Source organism: Carcharodon carcharias, chromosome 6 (assembly GCF_017639515.1).
Source record: "Carcharodon carcharias isolate sCarCar2 chromosome 6, sCarCar2.pri, whole genome shotgun sequence".
In the NCBI taxonomy this organism is placed as follows: Eukaryota; Metazoa; Chordata; class Chondrichthyes; order Lamniformes; family Lamnidae; genus Carcharodon; species Carcharodon carcharias.
The window spans coordinates 7042358-7064049 of NC_054472.1; the positions used below are offsets into that span (position 1 = coordinate 7042358).

Sequence of the window (21692 nt, forward strand, 5' to 3'; positions counted from 1 at the left end):
AACTTCAAAGATAAGCCCAAAAATTATTGCTTATCCGAAAGAGTAACATGGTTAATAATTGTTAAATTCAAGATCAGAGCCAAGTTTTAATTCCAGGCGGGTGAGGTGAAATTCCTTTGCGATTGACTCCTCGAATTTAAAATTCTCTTCCTCGTTTTCAAATTTCCTCATGGTTTCAACCTTCTCTATCTCTGTAACCTCCTTCAGCCCTACAAACCTCCGAGATCCCTGTGCTCCTCCAATTCTTGAGCATTCCAAGATTTCCATTCCCCCCCTTCCCCCCTGTTTAATAGTTCCTGAATGTTGGGGGAAAATTGCTTCTGATTCGGAGACTATGTAGAAAGTTCGTTAATTTGCTTTCTCATTGCTAAGAGTTACATGGAATATAAACCCCTTCCTGTTCATTAACTTGCTAATCCCACAGCTTTTGATCTGGGATAAATCACTTTTGTATCTCTTCGATTGTATAGTTGGGGCGAGCTCCTTGAGTTCCTCATCAATGGTACAAGGGGAGGAGTGTGACTGGTTAATGCCAGTGTCACGAGACGGGCTCATAGTGAAACATCAGCCGATTTTTTTTTCACTGTGTCAGTTCTTATTTTCCAATGTCTTGGAAAATATTGCCAAGACTTTGAATTTCCAGCCAAGTAAAGTGAGACTGGGGCCTGAACTTTACCCTTTGGTGGGCGTGCGCGATTGGCGGGCCTGCTGCCGAAAAGCTCAGCGCTGCCGGGGTGAGGGCGGGAAGAGGGCGGCCGATGACGTTCCTGCGAGAGCGGGGCTGGGCTGGGAGGAAGCTCCCCCTGAAGGGAGACCAGGAGCTGGAGACCCGACAACGCTGCTAAAATAAAGAAAGAAGTGTCCATGCGTCATAATTGATCACCTGATCAGCTGATAAAAATGCTGTTCAAAAAAATGTTATTTTATTTCATCACTGAAACTTCATCCCGTCCTTGGACGAGGTTTCACGAAAAATGCGAAGGCTGCCTGGCCGATTTGCCCGTCTGCCATCCGTTGGATGGGCAACGGAAAATCGGAGCCAACTATGCCCTTAATGGGCTTAATTGCCCTCTTCATTTTAGGCAGCTGTGCCTCCAACTTCCGCGCGCGCCTGCCGAGTGAAACATCGCGCGAGCGGGTGATGACATCAGGACCCTCGCCCCCACGTCTTCTCGTGCGATTTTACACCTGACCAGGTCGGGCGCGGGTCTGCCCCGTAAGATTCTGCCCCTAGGGAATGAGTCTCCGAATAGACTGTGAACTATCTTCCCGTGTACTTCAGTGGAAGGACGCTCAGGTGCGGTGAAAAATCCGCTTCCGATTCGCTATGAGTATGTTCCACGTCACTGCCGCAGACCACTTCACTCCCCAGATCTCAACAACCAGAGTTAGGCAAAAAAAAACAGACCCTTTGCTCACTTCCCAACTCATGTTCAATGATCCATTCTTAGAGATAGAAGATTGCTCATGGTTTCAAAGCCATAAAGGTAGCAACGCAGCTTAACAAGTCATGACAAGTGCAAAAGCACTGGGTCTCGTTTCCAGAGGGATAGAATTAAAAAGCAGAGAGGTTATGCTGGACTTGTATTGAACCTTGATTAGATCACACTTGTGCTGTGAACAGTTCTGGTCTCCCTACGACAAAAAGGATATTGAGACACTGGAGAAGGTACAAAATAGTTTGTAGGGATGACACCAAAACAGAGAGGGTACCACTTTCAGGAAAGGCTGAACAGCTTGCGTCTCTTTTCCCTAGGAAAGTGAAGACTAAGAGGCAACCTAATAGAGACCTTTAAATTTTTTTTAAGGGATTTTGATACGACAGATGTAGAGAAAATGTTTCCACTTCTGAGTGAGACCAGAACTAGGGGCCGTAAGTATAAGATAGTCACTAATAAATCCAATTGGAAATTCATGAGGAACTTCTCTACCCAGAGAGTGGGGAGAATGTGGAACTCGCTACCACAGGGAGTGGTTGAGGCGAATAGCAGATACATTCAAGGGGAAGCTAGAGGAACACACGAGGGAGAAAGGAATAAAAGAAAATGCTGATAGGGTGAGATGAAGGGAGTGGAAAGAGAATCACGTGGAACTTAAAATACCAGCATGGACCAACTGGGCTGAAGGGCCTGTTTCTGAGCAACAAAATTTTATGTAGAATCATGCAACACAAACAAATAGTTAGTTGAGGTTCTCTGAATAAGTTACATCATTGTTTACTCACATCTACTCTGCTATTAGCAAATGAAGGGAAAAATATCCCTTTAAAATTTAGCTGAAGTTATCATCTAGTATGGTACAACATTGAAATAGGAAGAGGCCATTCAGCTCCTCAAGCCTATTCCTCCATTTAATTAGATCCCCTGGCTAACCCCTTACCCAACAAAAACCTATCAATCCCAGCTTTGAAATTTTCAATTGACCCTCCAGCCTCAACCTTTTGGGGGACAGAGTTCCAGATTTCCACCACTCTTTGTGTGAAGAAGTGCTTCCTGACATCACCCATGAACAGCCTGGCTCTAATTTTAAGGTTATGGCTCTATGCCCTGTAGTTCCCTTGACCAGAGGAAATAGTTCCTTTGTATTTGCCATCTGAAATGCTATAATCATCTTAAACACCTCAATTAGATCACCCCTTAATCTTCTCACCGGATGTTTCTGCTGCCTTTAGGTCTGTTACAGGTCAGATACAGTGACAGATTATTGTGCATGTTCCAGTAACAGTGTTAGCAAACAGACACGGTGCAGACAGAAGCTGAGCATATGGCGGAGTAACTCCCCGAGTTGGTTCAGTTCTGACATTATGGATCCGATGGACCCTAGCCTGCAATTCCCTCCGCAGCCTCACCCCCTCCCTATCTCTCTGACCTCCTCCAGCCTTACAACCCTCTGAGAATTCCTCGCTCCTCCAATTCTGGCTCATCTCTGATTTTTACCATTTTTGGCTGTGCCTTTAGCTGCCTGGACCCTAAGCTCTGGAATTCCCTCCCTGAACCCCTCCACCTCTCCACCTCACCCTCCTCCTTTAAAACCTCTCTCCTTGATCAGGCTTTTGGTCACTTGTCCTAACATCTCTTTATATGGCTTGGTGCTAAAACTTGTTTGATATTGGCTCCTGTGAAGGGCTTTGGGGACCGTTCACAATGTTGAAGGCACTATGTAGATGCAAGTTGTTGTTTTTGAATGGTGAAGTATGTTCTACTTTAATAACATTAATATTGCTTGGTGCTGAATTAAACTGAACTGTGAACTTTGTGTTTTTAGGTTGTATAATATCCATTAAGTGGTAAATTCTTCAGTCAATCTCAGAACGAAAAGTGCAGCAATAACAAAGATTAGGAACAAATTTCTTCAGATCTTGCCTCCGAAGGATGGCGATCAGTTCAATGTGCAGTGCTATGGCTGAATAATTGAATTAACCTTACAGTCAAAAGCTACATTCCTATGGCTATTTTATTGACCTGCATCATGTAGCTCAGGCACTAATACACAATAGTTAATGCACTCCTGAACGATCAAAAGGCACCTTGCATAGGAAGGCATTCGTGTAAGAATTGCTATAGCTCCCCTTTCCTGTTTTATTGCAAATTTGGTTCGTGTTTTGTGATGATTAGCTGTGTCCACCTGCCAAGGCTGGGTTTCTCTATTTCAAGTGAACAATAATGTGTGCGTCTGAGTGTGTGCCCTGTGATGGACTGATGTCCTGTTCTGGGTGTACCCCGCTTGGCGATCATTGCCTGTCGGGATCGGCTCCAACTCCCGGCGATCCTGAATTGCATGAAGTCGTTCAGGAAAAGTGAGTGAGCAAGTGAATAAAAGCAGTGCAGGGTTATACCTGCCTTTGTTGTAGGCCAGCTTGCAGCAAGCTCTGTAAAGCTGTTCAACTGGCAAGGAACTTAACCGCAAACTATGTTCAATAATCTAAGACTATAATTTGAGCCGGGAGGAGAGGAAGCATTGTTCATTAATGCTCTGATTACACCGTGTCAGTTTAAAGAATTCTACAAGTTAATAGCTTAGAGTTAACTATAATACTCCACTCTTGGGGTTAACAGTAGCATTGTATTCTGCAGATCTGGCAAACTCTTCCCCCAAAAACCTAAGGCAGCTAAAGGTTGAGGCTGGGGCTCAATTGAAAATGTCAAACCTAAGGTAGATAGACTTTTTTTACACAAGGGAACCAGGGTGACTAGATGGAATAGTGTTACAGATCAGCCATTATGTAGGAGCATAGGAACAAGAGCAGGTCATTTGGCCCAGGAGATCTGTCCCCAACATCCATTGAACAATTTGTTTTTACATGTGTTACTGTGACCCTTGTGCTTTGAACAATTTCTGTGACCTTTTGAATAACAGGTGGAAAAACCCAGGAATTAAGCTTACTGAAGGGCGAAACAGCAGCAGTGGTGCAAGGCCTGCTCCCAAACCAGGAATACATGGTGCAGCTATTCGCCATCGGCAGCAACAACAAAGCGAGTTCACCAGCTCAGGGGCAATTCACAAGTAAGCTTGAACAGGGTGTTTACGAAATGTGCCTCCTATTTTCATCATTTGGCGGAGTGGAGTGGGAATGAGGAAACATTTCTATCGAAATGGTGTTATGAATAGGCTGGTGATAGTATCTGGTATGAAGAATCTTAGGGCTTCATAAATCTCTTTCAGCAGACGTGACTATTCCAATGGTGTCCTGGCCAACCTCGCAACCTCCATCCTTGGTAAATTTTAGCTCATCCAGAACTCTCTGCTGCTCGTGTCCTAACCTGTACCCATCACCCCTCATGTCCTCACCTGTACCCATCACCCCTCATGTCCTCACCTGTACCCATCACCCTCTGTGTCCTAACCTGTACCCATCAACCCTCGTGTCCTAAACCTGTACCCATCAACCCTCGTGTCCTAAACCTGTACCCATCACCCCTTGTGTCCTAACCTGTACCCATCACCCCTGGTATCCTAAACCTGTACCCATCACCCCTCGTGTCCTAAACCTGTACCCATCACCCCCGTGTCCTAACCTGTACCCATCACCCCTCGTGTCCTAAACCTGTACCCATCACCCCTCGTGTCCTAAACCTGTACCCATCACCCCCGTGTCCTAAACCTGTACCCATCACCCCTCGTGTCCTAAACCTGTACCCATCACCCCCATGTCCTAAACCTGTACCCATCACCCCTCGTGTCCTAAACCTGTACCCATCACCCCCGTGTCCTAAACCTGTACCCATCACCCCCGTGTCCTAAACCTGTACCCATCACCCCTCGTGTCCTAAACCTGTACCCATCACCCCCATGTCCTAAACCTGTACCCATCACCCCTCGTGTCCTAAACCTGTACCCATCACCCCCGTGTCCTAAACCTGTACCCATCACCCACTGTGTCCTAACCTGTACCCATCACCCCCATGTCCTAAACCTGTACCCATCACCCCTCGTGTCCTAAACATGTACCCATCATCCCCGTGTCCTAAACCTGTACCCATCACCCCCGTGTCCTAAACCTGTACCCATCACCCCCTGTGTCCTAACCTGTACCCATCACCCACTGTGTCCTAACCTGTACCCATCACCCCCATGTCCTAAACCTGTACCCATCACCCCTCGTGTCCTAACCTGTACCCATCACCCCTTGTGTCCTAACCTGTACCCATCACCCCCTGTGTCCTAAACTGTACCCATTACCCCTCGTGTCCTAAACCTGTACCCATCACCCCCGTGTCCTAACCTGTACCCATCACCCCTTGTGTCCTCACCTGTACCCATCACCCCCTGTGTCCTAAACCTGTACCCATCACCCCTCGTGTCCTAAACCTGTACCCATCACCCCCGTGTCCTAAACCTGTACCCATCACCCCTCGTGTCCTAAACCTGTACCCATCACCCCCTGTGTCCTACCCTGTACCCATCACCCCTCGTGTCCTAACCTGTACCCATCACCCCTCGTGTCCTAACCTGTACCCATCACCCCTCGTGTCCTAAACCTGTACCCATCACCCCTCGTGTCCTAACCTGTACCCATCACCCACTGTGTCCTAAACCTGTACCCATCACCCCCATGTCCTAACCTGTACCCATCACCCCTCGTGTCCTAAACCTGTACCCATCACCCCTCGTGTCCTAACCTGTACCCATCACCCCTCGTGTCCTAAACCTGTACCCATCACCCCCGTGTCCTAAACCTGTACCCATCACCCCTCGTGTCCTAAACCTGTACCCATCACCCCCTGTGTCCTACCCTGTACCCATCACCCCCGTGTCCTAACCTGTACCCATCACCCACTGTGTCCTAACCTGTACCCATCACCCCCTGTGTCCTAAACCTGTACCCATCACCCCTCGTGTCCTAAACCTGTACCCATCATCCCCGTGTCCTAACCTGTACCCATCACCCCTCGTGTCCTAAACCTGTACCCATCACCCCTCGTGTCCTAACCTGTACCCATCACCCCTCGTGTCCTAACCTGTACCCATCACCCACTGTGTCCTAACCTGTACCCATCACCCCCGTGTCCTAACCTGTACCCATCACCCCCGTGTCCTAACCTGTACCCATCACCCACTGTGTCCTAACCTGTACCCATCACCCCTCGTGTCCTAACCTGTACCCATCACCCCCTGTGTCCTAACCTGTACCCATCACCCCTCGTGTCCTAAACCTGTACCCACCACCCGCTGTGTCCTAACCTGTACCCGTTACCCCCCTGTGTCCTAAACCTGTACCCATCACCCCTCGTGTCCTAACCTGTACCCATCACCCCTGTGTCCTAACCTGTACCCATCACCCCTGTGTCCTAACCTGTACCCATCACCCCCCTGTGTCCTAACCTGTACCCATCACCCCCCTGTGTCCTAACCTGTACCCATCACCCCCTGTGTCCTAACCTGTACCCATCACCCCCGTGTCCTAAACCTGTACCCATCACCCACTGTGTCCTTACCTGTACACGTTACCCCACTGTGTCCTAAACCTGTACCCATCACCCCCTGTGTCCTAACCTGTACCCATCACCCCCGTGTCCTAAACCTGTACCCATCACCCACTGTGTCCTTACCTGTACCCGTTACCCCACTGTGTCCTAAACCTGTACCCGTTACCCCACTGTGTCCTAAACCTGTACCCATCACCCCCTGTGTCCTAACCTGTACCCATCACCCCTTGTGTCCTAACCTGTACCCATCACCCCTCGTGTCCTAAACCTGTACCCATCACCCACTGTGTCCTAACCTGTACCCGTTACCCCCCTGTGTCCTAAACCTGTACCCATCACCCTCTGTGTCCTAATCTGTACCCATCACCCCCCTGTGTCCTAACCTGTACCCATCACCGTGGACCTACATTGGCTCCTGCTCTGACAGTACTGCAATTTTTATAATTTCATATTTATTTTTGAAATCCCTCCATGGTCTCATCCCTCTGTATCTCTGTGATCTCTTAAATGCTCCCCGAGGAGGCCTAGTAAGCCACTCAGATGTATCAACCGCAAGTTCCCCTCCAAGTCACTCACCATCCTGACTTGGAAATATATTGGCTGTTCCTTCACTGTCGCTGGGTCAAAATCCTGGAACTCCCTCCCTAACAGCACTGTGGGTGTACCTACACCACAGGGACTGCAGCGGTTCAAGAAGGCAGCTCACCACCACCTTCTCAAGGGGCAATTAGGGACAGGCAATAAATGCTGGCCCAGCCAATGACGCCCACATCCCATGGAATATTTATAAGAATATTATTAAAATGATCAGTGAACTTAACAAGTAGACCAAACCTAATCTCCCTCATGAACACAGGTGTGGCTATTGGCAGTAACAGGTCGCACTGAATGTTTTTTGGGCTCATGCTCTTTGGTCCATTGTGTCTGTGCTGTCTCTATGAAAGAGCTACCTAATTAGCCCCGCTCTTTGCTTGTAGCCCTGAAAATCTTTCCCCTTCAAGAATCCAATTTTATTTTCAAAGGCCTATTGAATCTGCTTCCACTGAAGGCGCCATCATTCGGGTAAGTTGTTGAACTGAGGTCCGTCAGGAGGATGTGAGTGATCCCAGGGTGTTGTTACTGAAGAAGAGCAGGGAAGTTGCCCCTGGTATCCTGACCAATATTTATTTCTAAACCAACATCACAAAGACAGATTATCTGATCAGTTGCTGTTTGTGGGATCTTGCTGTGCGTGCATTGGGCTGCCTACACTGCTACAGTGACTGCACTTCAGAAAGTCCTTCTTTGGCTGGGAGACAGTGCTGGGGTGTCCTCACTAACACTGTTAACAGGAAGCTGCAGGAAAAGTCTTTGTTAGAAATTGTTTACACGGCAAGGGCAATTTTCTAACATGGAAACGCACCCCCCAACAGGGTGGATCTGAAAACACACTCCCTGATGGGGTGGATCTGAAAACATACCCCCCAACAGGGTGAATCTGAAAACATACCTCCTGATGGGGTGGATCTGAAAACATACCCCCCAACAGGGTGGATCTGAAAACATACCCCCCAACAGGGTGGATCTGAAAACATACCTCCTGATGGGGTGGATCTGAAAACATACCCCCCAACAGGGTGGATCTGAAAACATACTCCCCAACAGGGTGGATCTGAAAACCTGATCTGTGTTTCCTACCGTGTCCCGTCCATTCATTCGGATGGGCAGAGGATTCTGAATGAGTGTGCCCACAGTTTCCTGGGATGTGGTGGGGGTGAATGAGACTTCTCGTCACTAGGGTGTACTCCAAGTGTTTACAATGGTGTGTCCACAATCAACCCCTGTGGAGGCCCAAGTATGAGTGTGAGCAACGAGCAAGTGAATTAGTGGCTTTTCCTCAAACATGCTACTTGACTACATAACTTGATATAAATTAAAAACAAACTTTGGCCTGATTGCCAGAGTAGTCATTATGTTTGTGGTGTGGGAACATTTATACTTGCTGATCAGACTTGTTGAATTTGGCAGGACAAGATTGTTAAGGGAAGCAACCTACATTCTGGGCTTTATAACCTGGAGGCATAGGGGACAAAAGCTAAGGAAATTATTCAAACATTTATAAATCAGTGTTAGACCTCAACTGGAGTATTATGGCTAATTCATCCAAATACTGAAATTAAGATAACCAGCAAAAAAAAGGTGAGGAAACTCTTTTCACACAGCGAGTTGTTCTGACCTGGAAGGCGCTGCCTGAAAGGGTGGTGGAAGCAGATTCAATGGTAATTTTCAAAAGGGAATTGGATAAATATGAAAAGGAACCATTGCAGGGCATTGGGACTAATTGGGAGGGGACGGGACTAATTGGGTAGCTCTTTCAAAGAGCCAGCACAGGCACGATGGGCCGAATGGTCGCCTTCCATGTTAGACGGGTCTATGATAAGTTGCTAAAGTCATTTTTTTTCTACCACGCAGTGAAGGCGTCACGAAGCAGAGGTAGACCTGGTTCACCTCACATGCCAAAACACAGAAAGGATTCGGAGTCCCGTGGCAGAGATAAGGTGACCAACGAAGGTACGCTTCCTCACAGTTTTGAATTTGAAGGAAATGCTAATCCGGGAACTTTTTCTCAAGTTAGACAGTAAAAGTTTTTCTTTACACAACAAAAGAACAGACAAGGGAAATGAAATCCGTTCTGCTTTTAGATAATAATATACAGTTACAGCAGGAATAATAGCGACACAGAGGTATACCCTCGAAGTATTGGATACACAGAAATAGATATATATTTATACATATATGTGAAAGTGTAAAGTGAAACCCACGTATACAGTTACTCCCAACAAAACAGACACCTATTGAGAGACTCAAGTAACTTGGGTGGCCAAATATACAAGAAACACCCTGAAACCATGCACACTCGCAAATTATGGATTACAGTCAGCCTTCAATGCGCCAAGTACCTTTAGCAGTTTAGAAACACGGGTTACGCAGCCTTTTGCAAAGTTGCAAAGCTGTACCTAGAACTTCCACTGAGTCGGGGGTGGGGGTGTGTGATTGGGTTTTTTTCCCTTGCTTCCTATCCAGGACCCCGCATTCCCATGGGGCCAGTGTAGGCTGGCTCAGTGAGAGGTGGCAGCGAAAGCTGGTGAAAGAAGCTGCTTCTGCAGGATGGTGGAGCTCCTTACCCAGCTTGCACAGCGGTAGAGGAGCTGGGGTTGCATGCTGGCTCTGACCTGGGGATTGAGGCCTTTCCGCTGCCATGGGTGGGGAGAAGGTGGAATACCGGTACTGTCACTGGACTAGCCATCCAGGGGCTCAGGCTAATGCCCTGGGGACACAGGTCAAATCCCAGCGCTGCAGCTGCAAATCCCACCAATGCCACGAAACGATGCATTTAGTTAATAAATAAGAAATCTGGAATTGTAATGATGACCATGAAACTATCATCGATTGTTGTAAAAGCCCACCTGGTTCACTAATGTCCTTTTAGGGAAGGAACTCTGTTGTCCTTACCTGGTCTGCCTACTTGTGACCCCAGCCCCACACCCATGTGGTTCACTCTTAGCTGCCTTCTGAAAAGTTCAAGGGCATTTAAGGTTGGGCAACAAATGGCTACATCCTAATAAAGAATAAAAATGCTGGGTATAAAGTCCCCATTCTACTGAAAGCTTTTACAGTACGTACAATGACCATTTTGAAAATAACACCTGCAAACAAGGACAGCTGATGCCAGGCTCTAAGGTGTCTCTAATTTATAGCATTCACTGTGCTTTAGGTCACTTTGTACATCACTATCAGATTCCGCTCTAACATTTCCTCATTAGTCTTCTGTAAGGAGGAAGCATCCTTGAGTTTGGAATTGTCATTAATCCTGACTCCTCCCTATCCTGACTCCTCATACGAGTGACAACCTTTATCACAGTTGGAGACGGAAGGCATGAGTTACATATTGTATACAAAATCTTAGCCAAAATGCAGAATCTCTAGTTTGTAATGAACATCCCATTCTCGCTCCTATGAAATGCGCAGTGCGTATTATCCCACTGCGTGTTTTGGAACACACAGGTGGGTTGGGATTGGCTTTTCCTATGAGCTTACATCACCCGAGTCATTGTATTCTTTTTCACTTCTGTTTATAATGTCTTGTAACTCGTATATTTGCTCGCCATCACTGTAACACTAAAACCACCACCATCCAGGAAACAAAGAAGGGAAGCTCTTTGGGTAATTTACGGAAAATGAGTTCCATGTAACACTGGTCACACAGAGTCTTCATTCTAGAGAGGAGATGTGGGCACTTCATCACCCCAGGTATAATAGGACAACTGGGGTTGCCAACCTTCCAGAATTGTCCTGGAATCTCTGGGAATTGAAGATTAATTTGCCCACCACATACAACGGACAATCATAACTAAAGAAACTAATACATGATGAAACACATGGAGCGGCTGATTCAGAAGCTGCACTGACAACCGGTGAATCTTGCCACCCTTTCTGCGATTGAAGCCCTGGAACCACCTGTAGGAGGATGAGTTAAGTGGTCTGGCTGTGGGCTTTTGAACGATAAAACAGTACAGCACTGACAGAGGCCATTCGCTCCATCATGCTTGTGCTGGCATCTTATCTCTCCCATGTCTCACCTCAGCTCTTGGGGGAGAATTTTCTCCCTGTTGGGCGGGATCGGGTGGGTGTGTCGACGATCGCCGTCTGCGATTGGCTGCGCGCCGCCATTTTACACGGGCGAGCCAATTAAGGCCCGCCCAGTGTGACGCGTGCCTGGCAGCGCTGAGCGCTCCCTGTGGCGGGGGGGGGGGGGGGGGGGGGGGGGGGGGGGGGGGGGGGCAGGGGTGAGAATTGGGGCCTGCACATGAAAGAGCACAGAAATCCCCCTGAGGCACGGAGCTGCCTCACAGAGATTGAGTTCAGAATGAAAGTCTTATTAAAGAAAAAAAATATTTAGACATGTTCCCCTCATGTGACAGCGTCACATGAGCTGGGACATGTTTACCAAAATGTTCGAAAAATGTTTATTTAGTTAATAAACCCTTCATGAAACCTCGTCCCTCCCGTGGATGAGGCTTCATAAAATGTGAAGGCCGCCTGGGCTCTTCGCCTGCCCCTCAACCTTAAGGGTTGGATGGGCAGCCCTGTCAATTACTTCAATTAGTTTATTAATGGCCTTAACAGGCCTTTGACGGTTTGGTGGACGCGCAGCTGACTCCGGTGTACGCCTGCCGAGCTGAAGATCGGGATGACGCGCGGTGATGTCAGGATGCTCGCCTGGCGCCAGTGCGCATCATTTTAGGTGTCGGCGTGCTGGACCCGCCCCCGCATACTGAGGAGAAAATCCTGCCCTTGATGATTTTTAAGTTGAATCATACTTTACACCAATGAGAGAACAGAGGAACAGAGGAGCAGGAGTAGGCCATTCAGTCCCTCGAGCCTGCTCCATCATTCAACTTGATCTTGGCTGACCTATAAGACCATAAGACATAGGAGTAGAAGTAGGCCATTTGGCCCATGGAGTCTGCTCCACCATTCAATGAGATCGTGGTTGATCTGGTAATCCTCAAATCCACTTTCCTGCCTTCTCCCCATAACCTTTGATTCCCTTACTGATTAAAAATCTGTCTATCTCAGCCTTGAATACACCTAACCATCCAGCCTCTACAGCCCTCTGTGGTAAAGAATTCCACAGATTGACTACCCTCTGAGAGAAGAAATTCCACCTCATTCTCAGTCCTAAATGGCCTAATCTTATTGGGAGACTGTCCGCTGGTTCTAGACCCCCAGCCAGGAAAAACCTCCTTCCTGCATCTACCCTGTTGAGCCCTGTGCGAATTTTGTACGCTTCAATGAGATCACCTCTCATTCTTCTAAACTCTAGGAAAAAAAAGAAAAGAACCTCTCTTCAAAGTTTAATTTGGAGATGGGATGAGGGCAGCTCAGTGAGCCAGCTGGGAGAGAATGCTGGCATGACATGAGCTCTAGAGGTCATAGTGGGAGTTAGGAACTGCCTGAACCACGTTCTGCTCAACTTTGTTTAAGCGGTGCCTTTGTATTTCGTTCTTGTGGTGGCGGCGATAGCTCAGCATGGAACCGGCCAAAAATAAAGAGCTTTCTGGGACACACAGGATGGTACAAGGGTTGGAGGGGATCCCTAACTCCCTTCATATTTCTAACTGGCCACCTGTCTGTTGTGTACCGGGCAGCTGGTATTATAATTCACCCGGAGGGATTTGACCTCCTGCCTTCTTGCTGGGCTGCTTGATTGCAGCAATGCCACAGTGAGGAATGGTCAAGTCCTTCCCTTCAGAATGAGAGTCAGTAAAGCAAAATCAGTGCAGAGGGCCAGTGTGTGCCAGCTGTGCCCCCCCACCCCCAGCTCTAGCCAAATGACTCAAAAGCAGGCCACAGATAAACCGTTCTGTTTAAGACAGAGATGAGGTGAAATTTTTTTCTCTGAGGCTTGTGAGCCTTTGGAACTCTCTTCCTCAAGAGACGGTGGAAGCAGAGTCTTTGAATATTTTTAAGGCAGAGCTCGATAGAATATTATTAAACAAGGGTTATCGGGGTAGGCGGGAATGTGGAATCGAGGTTACATTCAGATCAGCCATGATCTTATTGAATGGTGGAGCAGGCTCGAGGGACCGAGTGGCCTACTCCTGCTCCTAATTCGTATGTTTGTATGTATTCTGTCTGAACCTCTTTCCCAGACACAGCCTGGCTGAGAGTTTGACTCACTCAGAAGCTATTCATAAACACAGAGTTAATATGGGGCCCAGTATATTTGATACGAGGGGAGAAACTGGGACATGGAGTAAGCAGGAGATGTACCTTCACAGGAGAAAAGTTCCCCTTGCAACGAACTCAACACATTTAACCTGGAATAGCAGGTGATGTGACCCCTATGCATTTCTCACCAACCAGCCTGCAACCAAGTGTACTTTCCACCCATCATTCGACAAAGATTATTTATATTGGTTCCGCCATTTCCTGTTATTTAGCAAAATAATAAATGTTACTGTAGCACAGGACCTGTCGCCTGACATAATTTAACTTGCGTTTTAAGCTCTGCTGTATGTAAATGGGAATTAGAAACTGGGCAAAGTGGCTATAAGCTTTAATACAGGGCAGAATTTTCAGACTGGCGGGTGAGTGCGATCGGTGGGTCCAGTCAAAGCCGGGGAATGGACCACCGTGTGCGATCGGCCCCCAACCGTGATTTCACTGACTGGTCAATTGATGGCCAGCCAGCGTGAAGTGCCCACTGAAATTCTCAGTGCTGCTGGGGTGGGGACGGGAGGAGGGCAGGTGCCGATGTCAGCGTGGGCACGGGGGGTAGGTGGGGGAGCGCTCACAGAGAGCTCCCAGAAGGCAGAGAGCTACCTCAGGGAGCTGAAGACTTCAAAAGTGTTAAATAAAGATTTTGAAATCAGAACAAAAATGCCCAAACATCTCAAACAGTCACCTGAACATACCCGTTGTAAAAATTTTATCCACTGATTTTTATTTAATAATGGAAACGTCATCCTGCCCTTGGATGAGGTTTCATGAACAATGCAAAGGCTGCCTAGTTGACTCACCCGTCTGCCAGCCGTGAGGTTAGACGCACCATGGAAAATCGGGAATAATTACAACTTTAATGGACTTAATTGCCCTCTTAATCGTCAGCGGGCACACTTCCAACTCTTGCGCACGGGGTGACATCGGTACATTCGCCTGATGTTATCACGCGCTACTTTACGCTTGAGTGGGTCAGGCATGCGCCTGCATGCCAACCTGAAAATTCTGCCCATAATCTCGCAAATTCTTCTGATTAAACCCCTCAAACTTCACTCCTCTCGTCTCCGGGATTATTGCTATATTCCTGTCAGGCACTTTTAACCCACTTGTTATTCGATTCATTTTTATATATTTTAGCATCTTTGTTCTGATTGGTCTTTGTATTTATTGTAATACTGTACTTAATTAAAGCTTTCTTTTAAAAGAACATGCTTGTGGTTATTTTAAGATGGTTTAGATTGATTGCAGTTTGGTAAAGACAGAAGCACGTGATAGAGGCAAGAGGAGTGTACCAGCTGATTGGTTGGAAGTGGCATGGAACATTTGCGTCTGAAATCTGTGGTTTGGGGTGTGTGTGCATGCTCATGTTTGAGTGTCTGTGTGTGTGTAAAAATGCAATCAATTCGTCTGGTTTCCATTGATTAATTTGTTCTGGCTAATCAACTGGAAGCCAACACTAATTTTGACAATTGGAAGTCTGTTAACATGAGTCTGTCTGGTGCATTGAGAATTACTGTTGAGTCACAAAGCAATGTTTTCCTCTTTGAAAAACAATATTTACCACATGTTTCCTCCCTCTTTCTCCTTACCTTATTGTATGGGGTCACATGGTCTCTGTGACCCTACTGGCCATTCTTTGTTTAAGCCTGGATGATTTGGGTAAAGGAGCTATTTAACCATGGGGCTCATCATAGGCTAGCCCAAACTGTCCTCACCAGCAACCTGTATCAGTACAGAAAGGAGAAGGGCAGTAGATACATGGGGACACCATCGTCCGCAAGTTCCCCTCCAAGCCACTCACCAGCCTGACTTGGAGATATATCGGCCGTTCCTTCACTGTCACTAGGTGAAAATCCTGGAACTCTCTCCCCAACAGCACTGTGGATGTACCTACACCATATGGATTGCAGTGGTTCAAGAAGATGGCTCACCACCACTTTCTCGAGTGCAATTAGAAATTTTTTTCCAAAATATATTTTATTCATAACATTTGTATGAATACATTACAAAACGGTTCAAATTTGATATTATATGAAGTGCTGTACAAATCAGTTTCTTTCAATCCAGTGTATGAAATGCCTCACTACACGTGTCATTACAGGTAATGTTTACAGTGTACGTTTTCATTTCATGTCAAACACTCTCTGGTAGATACAGCCTGCGGGATTCTAAATTGCTTCCACCGTTTTGGTGTACATTGGCAGGAGGAGGGATTAGACAATGCCCTTTCCCCATTGCACCTTTGCAGTGGCTGCCCCAAGCTTTAGTGCATCCCTTGGCATTTTGACCCAGAGCATGGAATGTGCCAGTCTCTGGCAGCTCATCACACCGGAAGACTAGCAAGTTTCAGTGCATCTTTCGCTGAGTTGTTGGACTTTCAGCAGCAGCTGGTGCTTATCTTGGAGTGTGGCCCCGGGAACAGCCCCTCGATCACAGGGTCCTGCGTTACAGAGCCGCTCGGGATGAACCTCGACAAAAACCACTGCATCTCTCTCCAGACCTCCTTCGCAAAGGCACATTCAGGAAAACAGCGGGCGACAGTCCCTTCCCCACCACAGCCACCTCAAGGGCAACATGCAGAGGCACTGAGACTCCAGGCGTGCAGAAAAAATCTGACAGGGAGGGCCCTTCTCACCACCATTAGGGATGGGCAATAAGTGTAGCCTTTGCCAGTGATGCCCACATCCCATCATCGAAAAAGGACAAACTAAGAGAAAACCCTAGTTGGGTCCCAATCCCTTCCCACAGCCCAAATGCAGCACCTCTGTTGTTTCTCTGGTTGAGCTCAGCCGACTCGACGCAGATTTAAGGATGTCTGTTTTGGGACTGCTTGATACTCCAACCAGTTATGTACCAATTTGCAACTCTTGGATGGCCTGGCCTAAAGATGAAGGTTATTAGGAGGTCAAGAGTCTTTGAGGAGAACAAATAAACTGGAGAAAATCAGGACAGAGATGCAGGATAACAAAGCAGATTAGATTTATTTTACTGAAATAATTTATATTCTTATTTCCAAGTAAAAAAATTGAATTTAAGGATAACGACACTGATTGAGTTACTGGATCGGAATAGAGTACAGACAGGAGATGACCAAATACCTGCTATCAACATGGTTCTCAAAAGTAAATATTCCAGCTTATCTTGTAATTATTGGTGTGACCTATTTTGTTAAGTGACTAACACTCTTTTATGGAATGAGTCTTTTTAATGAGAAACCTGTATTGTTGCCAGTATTTTGATTTTTTTTGTGTGTAGCTACGGCTTTGCAGAATGGTAAGGATCTGTTGGGAAGCCTCAGTTCTAGCTGCAGAATGCAGGTTATGCTTTTTCATACAATCTGGGGAAAGGAATGGTACCTTTTCCCTGTTGAGCATTTTTTGTGGCAGCGATTCCTGTGTCCACTGCTGTGTTTGTGTAGGTAAGTACTAAATCTCTGCTAGTTGCCCCTTGCATGCATCTGTATATATCGATGTGCAACCTTTTTTGTTACACTTTATCCATTGGCCCATTCGCTTTATCCACGCGATTGACACTAGAATAACTTTTAAAGCGGCAATGTTGAATTTATTACGTGACCGAATTCTGCTTATAGCCCGTGCAGGTAAATCACCCTTTCAGCTACTGTAATACCAACAAACTCAACCTCTCCATGGCTGATGGAAGCCAAATCACTCAATAAAAGCAGCAAAATGGATGGTTGAAAAGGATTAAGCCAACACATTGGGGTTTTGAAGACTTCTGTCCTTGAGATGAAGTACAGCACAAAGACTACTGCTCTGTACGTAGTACTGTTTCTTGTCACTTGCTTATCTTTCGAAAAAATAATATCCCCTAGCAAAGTAAGTTTACCTGTGCAATATTTCTGAATAATTGATGGTGACTGTCATTCGCTAAATTTGTAACAGATATGTCACCGCGATCTTGCGGTGTGGATAGTTTGATTTAGGGATCAGCAATTTTGGCACAAAGCTGCAGTCCTCTGATAAATCCCACAAATTTAGACACTGACTATGTGGAGCCATATGTTCTGCTTAAGTAGCTCTAATTACATAACTGAGAACAGATATTGAATATCATTTCATAGAATCAAAAGGACATAAGAAATAGGAGCAGCAGGAGGCCATTCAGCCCCTCAAGCCTGCTGTGCCATTCAGTAAGATTATGGCTGATCTACCTCAACTTCAATATCCCCACATCTCTTGATTCCTTTAATGTCCGACCATCTATCGATCTCTGCCTTGAATATATTCAATGATTGATCATCCACAGCTCTCCGGGGTATAAAATTCCTAAAAGGGCTGTAACAATAAATCAGTTTGCTCTGTTCTTTCACCAGGTGTGGGCATCACTGGCTGGGTCAGCATTTATTGCCTATCCCTAGTTGCCCTTGAGAAGGTGGTGGTGAGCTGCCTTCTTGAACTGCTGCAATCCATGTGGTGTAGTTACACCCAGTGTTGTTAAGGAAGGAATTCCAGGATTTTGACCCAGCGACAGTGAAGGAACAGTGATATGTTTCCAAGTCAGGATGGTGAGTGACTTGGAGGGGAACCTCCAGGTGGTGATGTTCCCATGTGTCTGCTGCCCTTGTTCTTCTAGATGGTAGTGGTTGTGGGTTTGCAAGGTGCTGTCTAATAAGCCGTAGTGAGTTCCTGCAGTGCATATTGTGGATGGTACACACTGCTGACACTGTGCATTGGTGGTAGAGGGAGTGAATGTTTGTGGATGTGATGCTAATCAAGCAGGCTGCTTTGTCCTGGACGGTGTTGTGGGAGCTGCACTCATCCAGGCAAGTGGGGAGTATTCCATCACACTCCTGACTTGTGCCTTGTAGATGGTGGACAGGCTCTGGGGAGTCAGGAGGTGAATTACTCATTGCACGATTCCTAGCCTCTGACTTGCTCTTGTAGCTACAGTATTTATATGGCTAGTCCAGTTCTGTTTCTGGTCAATGGTAATCCCCAGCATGTTGATAGTGGGGGATTCAGTGATGGTAATGCTATTGAATGTCAAGGGGTGATGGTTAGATTCTGTCTCGTTGGAGATGGTCATTGTCTGGCACTTGTGTGGCATGAATATTACTTGCCACTTGTCAGCCCAAGCCTGGATATTGCCCAGTTTGAAGCATATCCAGGTACTGGAAAATTGCTTGTTGCCTGACAACAGTCAATAGTCAATGCCCTCAATCCAGAAACTCTACAAAGAAATATAGTATTAAAAAAATAGTCTCTGCAATGTCAAGACTGCAGAATTTATTTGGACTTTCAGACAATGAATTTAAACAGCTCAAATGTGCTTTTGAAGTTTTGAAATGGCCGGGAATGATTCTGATGTGTTACATCTGGTAATTGACTGCACCTTGTTTGCCAGTATTAAGAAAGTGATGCCAATCCTTCACGGTGGACTTAGCTATTTGCTAACTACAGAGGGTCCTAGCAAACAACATCCCCTGAACATTCGCTGTCTTGCAAAAAGGGACTAAGAATGAAGCATGATTCCTGCACCCGGAACTGGTGTGTAATGAAACATTGATGTCTATATTGGAGCCATTCCAAATTGTATAGTGGCTGAAACCAGTTGATAGCCTGCAATATCTTGCAAACCCAGTAAAGTGTTTGCCTTCTCGTAAGCGTCTCTGTGTAAGCTGGAAATCATTTTGGGATGTCCTGATGTCACAAAGGATGCTATGGCGCTGCAGCCTCTTTTTTTAAAACTCTAGTTATTATTCCCTACACCGGTCACGCTCCTTTGCAAAACTATCAAAAAAACACAGCTTTGATTTTGGGTGCCGTTGTACTCATTGTGTTCATTAATATTCCTCTAGCATTTAGGGAGGGTGCAGAAAAGGTTCACAAAAATGGTTCTAGGGATGAGGAACTTCAGGTAGATTCTTGATTAATAAGGGGGGGGTGAAAGGTTATCGGGGGAGGGGTGGGGAGTATAGGTGGGAATGTGGGGTTGAGGTTACAACCAGATCAGCCATGATCTTATTGAATGGCAGGTAGATTGGAGAAGCTCCTTGGAGAAGAGAAGGTTGAGGGGAAGTTTGATGGAGGCGTTCAAAACCATAAAGGGACAGAGTAGATAAGGAGAAACCGTTCCCATTGGCAGAACTGTCGAGACCAGAGGAGACAGATTTAAGATGATTGGCAAAAGAGCCAAAGGCCACATGAGGAGCAACTTCTTTACACATTGAGTGGTTAAGGCCTGGAATGAACGGCCTGAGAGTGTGATGGAGGCAGCTTCAGTTGTGGCTTTCAAAAGAGAATTTGATAATGATGTGAAGAGAAAAAAAATGTTTCAGCGCTACGGGGGAGTGGAGCCTGCTGAGTTGCTCTTGCAGAGAGCTGGCACAGACATGATGGGCTGAGTGGCCTCCTGCTGTGCTGTAATAGCAGAATCATTTAAACTGGCGGCATGGAAGGAGACCATTTGGCCCATCATAACCATGTCAGCAGATAAGTAGCCATCCATCCCAGCTATGATCTAGGATTCTATGGCTTTGTTCCATTTTAATAATTTTCATGTTCTCATTCTTCATGTCCTGTGGCATCTCCTGGATTGGTTTCAATTCCCTGAGACATTCAGAGTGCTTTTTTCCAGAGTATTTTTTTCCCCTTGTCCTACCCTGGATATTTTCTTTTTCCCTCTTGCCTCTCTTATTATATGGGGGAGGGGTTTAGCAGGGCAGGAGTGTCAGAGCTGTTTAACATAACTCCGCAGCCAGCATGGAGACTTGGGGCAGGTTTGATGGACCAGCTGGCCTTGTCGTCTCTGTTCGTTTTGTATGTTCTGTATGTACAATAGCACAAACTAGCACTCATCAAATTAACATCTGACAAAAATTGAAGGCAAGGAGATTCTGTTTGCTTTATTGAGGGCTACACCCCAAACTGGATCATTGTTTTTGTAGTGTGTGTTTTTCAGCCATGGTTTCTTTGTGCCTTGATTAAATATTTAGGCAGTTAAGCGGTTAAAAGATTACATTGGATATATGAAACAGGCTAGTCAGCCCATCAATCTGTGCCAGTGTTTAGGCTCTGCCCAAGCCTCCTCCCATATTTTTTTTCATCTAACCTGACATAGCCTAACCTGCTATTTCCATCCCCCTCATGTCTTTCTCTAGTTCCCCCATAAATGTCCCTACACTCTTCACTTCAACCGCTCCCTGTGGGAGCGAGTTCCACATTCTCACCCCTCTCTGGATAGAGAAGTTCCTGCTGAATTCCCTGTTGGATTTCTTGGTGACTATCTTATATCGATGGCCTCTAGTTATGTTCTTCCCCACAAGAGGAAACATTCTCTCTGTATCTGCTTGATCAAAACCTTTCAGAATTTTAAAGACCTCCTCCTCAGCCTTCAAGACCCAGCCTATTCATCCCCTCTGATAGCTAGAACCTCACAGTTCTGGTATAATCCTTGGAAATCTTTTTTGCACCCTGTCAAGTGTCCCTCTGTCTGTTCTATAATCTGACCAGTCTGGTTTACCCCAATGTTAAAGAACATATTCACACCAAGAGCAAATCTCTTCACCCACTTCCTTGGTAGGTTTATATTAAAAAGCGGATTTGAGGCTTTGAAAGATAAGAGAGTTTGAGGGCAGGATTTCTCAATCTATCTTCAAAATTGAATTGTGCATTAGTAGGATATGCAGCTTTTTTAAAAATGGAATGATTAGCCATTTCTGAACTTGAGTAAATTGAATAATTAATAAGAGAAAGTGCAAACTATTCTTGACAACGTTAGTTTAAATCTTCAGAATCTGTTGCTATCTGCTGCTGAAATTGTCAACCGGGCCTTTGTTACTTGTCGACATGGGGCAGGATTTTCCCTTTGCTGGGTAGGCACAGCTGGAGCACCTGCGAAATAGACCACTGCCCACCATCGGGCCCCTCCCGTGATTTCATGCTGGCTGTCCAATTAACGGCCAGCAAGCGTGAAAGGCTCTCTGAGAGCCTCAGCGCTGGCGAGGTGGTGGGGGAGTGGGGTTGGGGGGGGGTGCGG

At 46.3% G+C, this 21692-nt stretch overlaps 1 protein-coding gene across 8 annotated transcripts in view; it reads left to right on the forward strand.

The window, feature by feature from the left end:
• col14a1a (collagen, type XIV, alpha 1a) overlaps window positions 1-21692 on the forward strand; it is a 220022-nt gene that overhangs the window by 20585 nt on the left and 177745 nt on the right. For 5 of the 8 annotated variants that reach the window (XM_041190009.1, XM_041190011.1, XM_041190012.1 and 2 more), the window contains exons 4-5: window positions 4357-4503; window positions 9378-9476. The exons of 1 other annotated variant lie outside the window; for it this stretch is intronic. In XM_041190009.1, the coding sequence (XP_041045943.1) occupies window positions 4357-4503; window positions 9378-9476 (246 nt within the window). Of the gene's footprint in view, window positions 1-4356; window positions 4504-9377; window positions 9477-16785; window positions 16814-17338; window positions 17470-21692 lie in introns of those variants that run through there. 2 more of the 8 variants (XM_041190016.1, XM_041190017.1) reach the window with 2 other exon arrangements.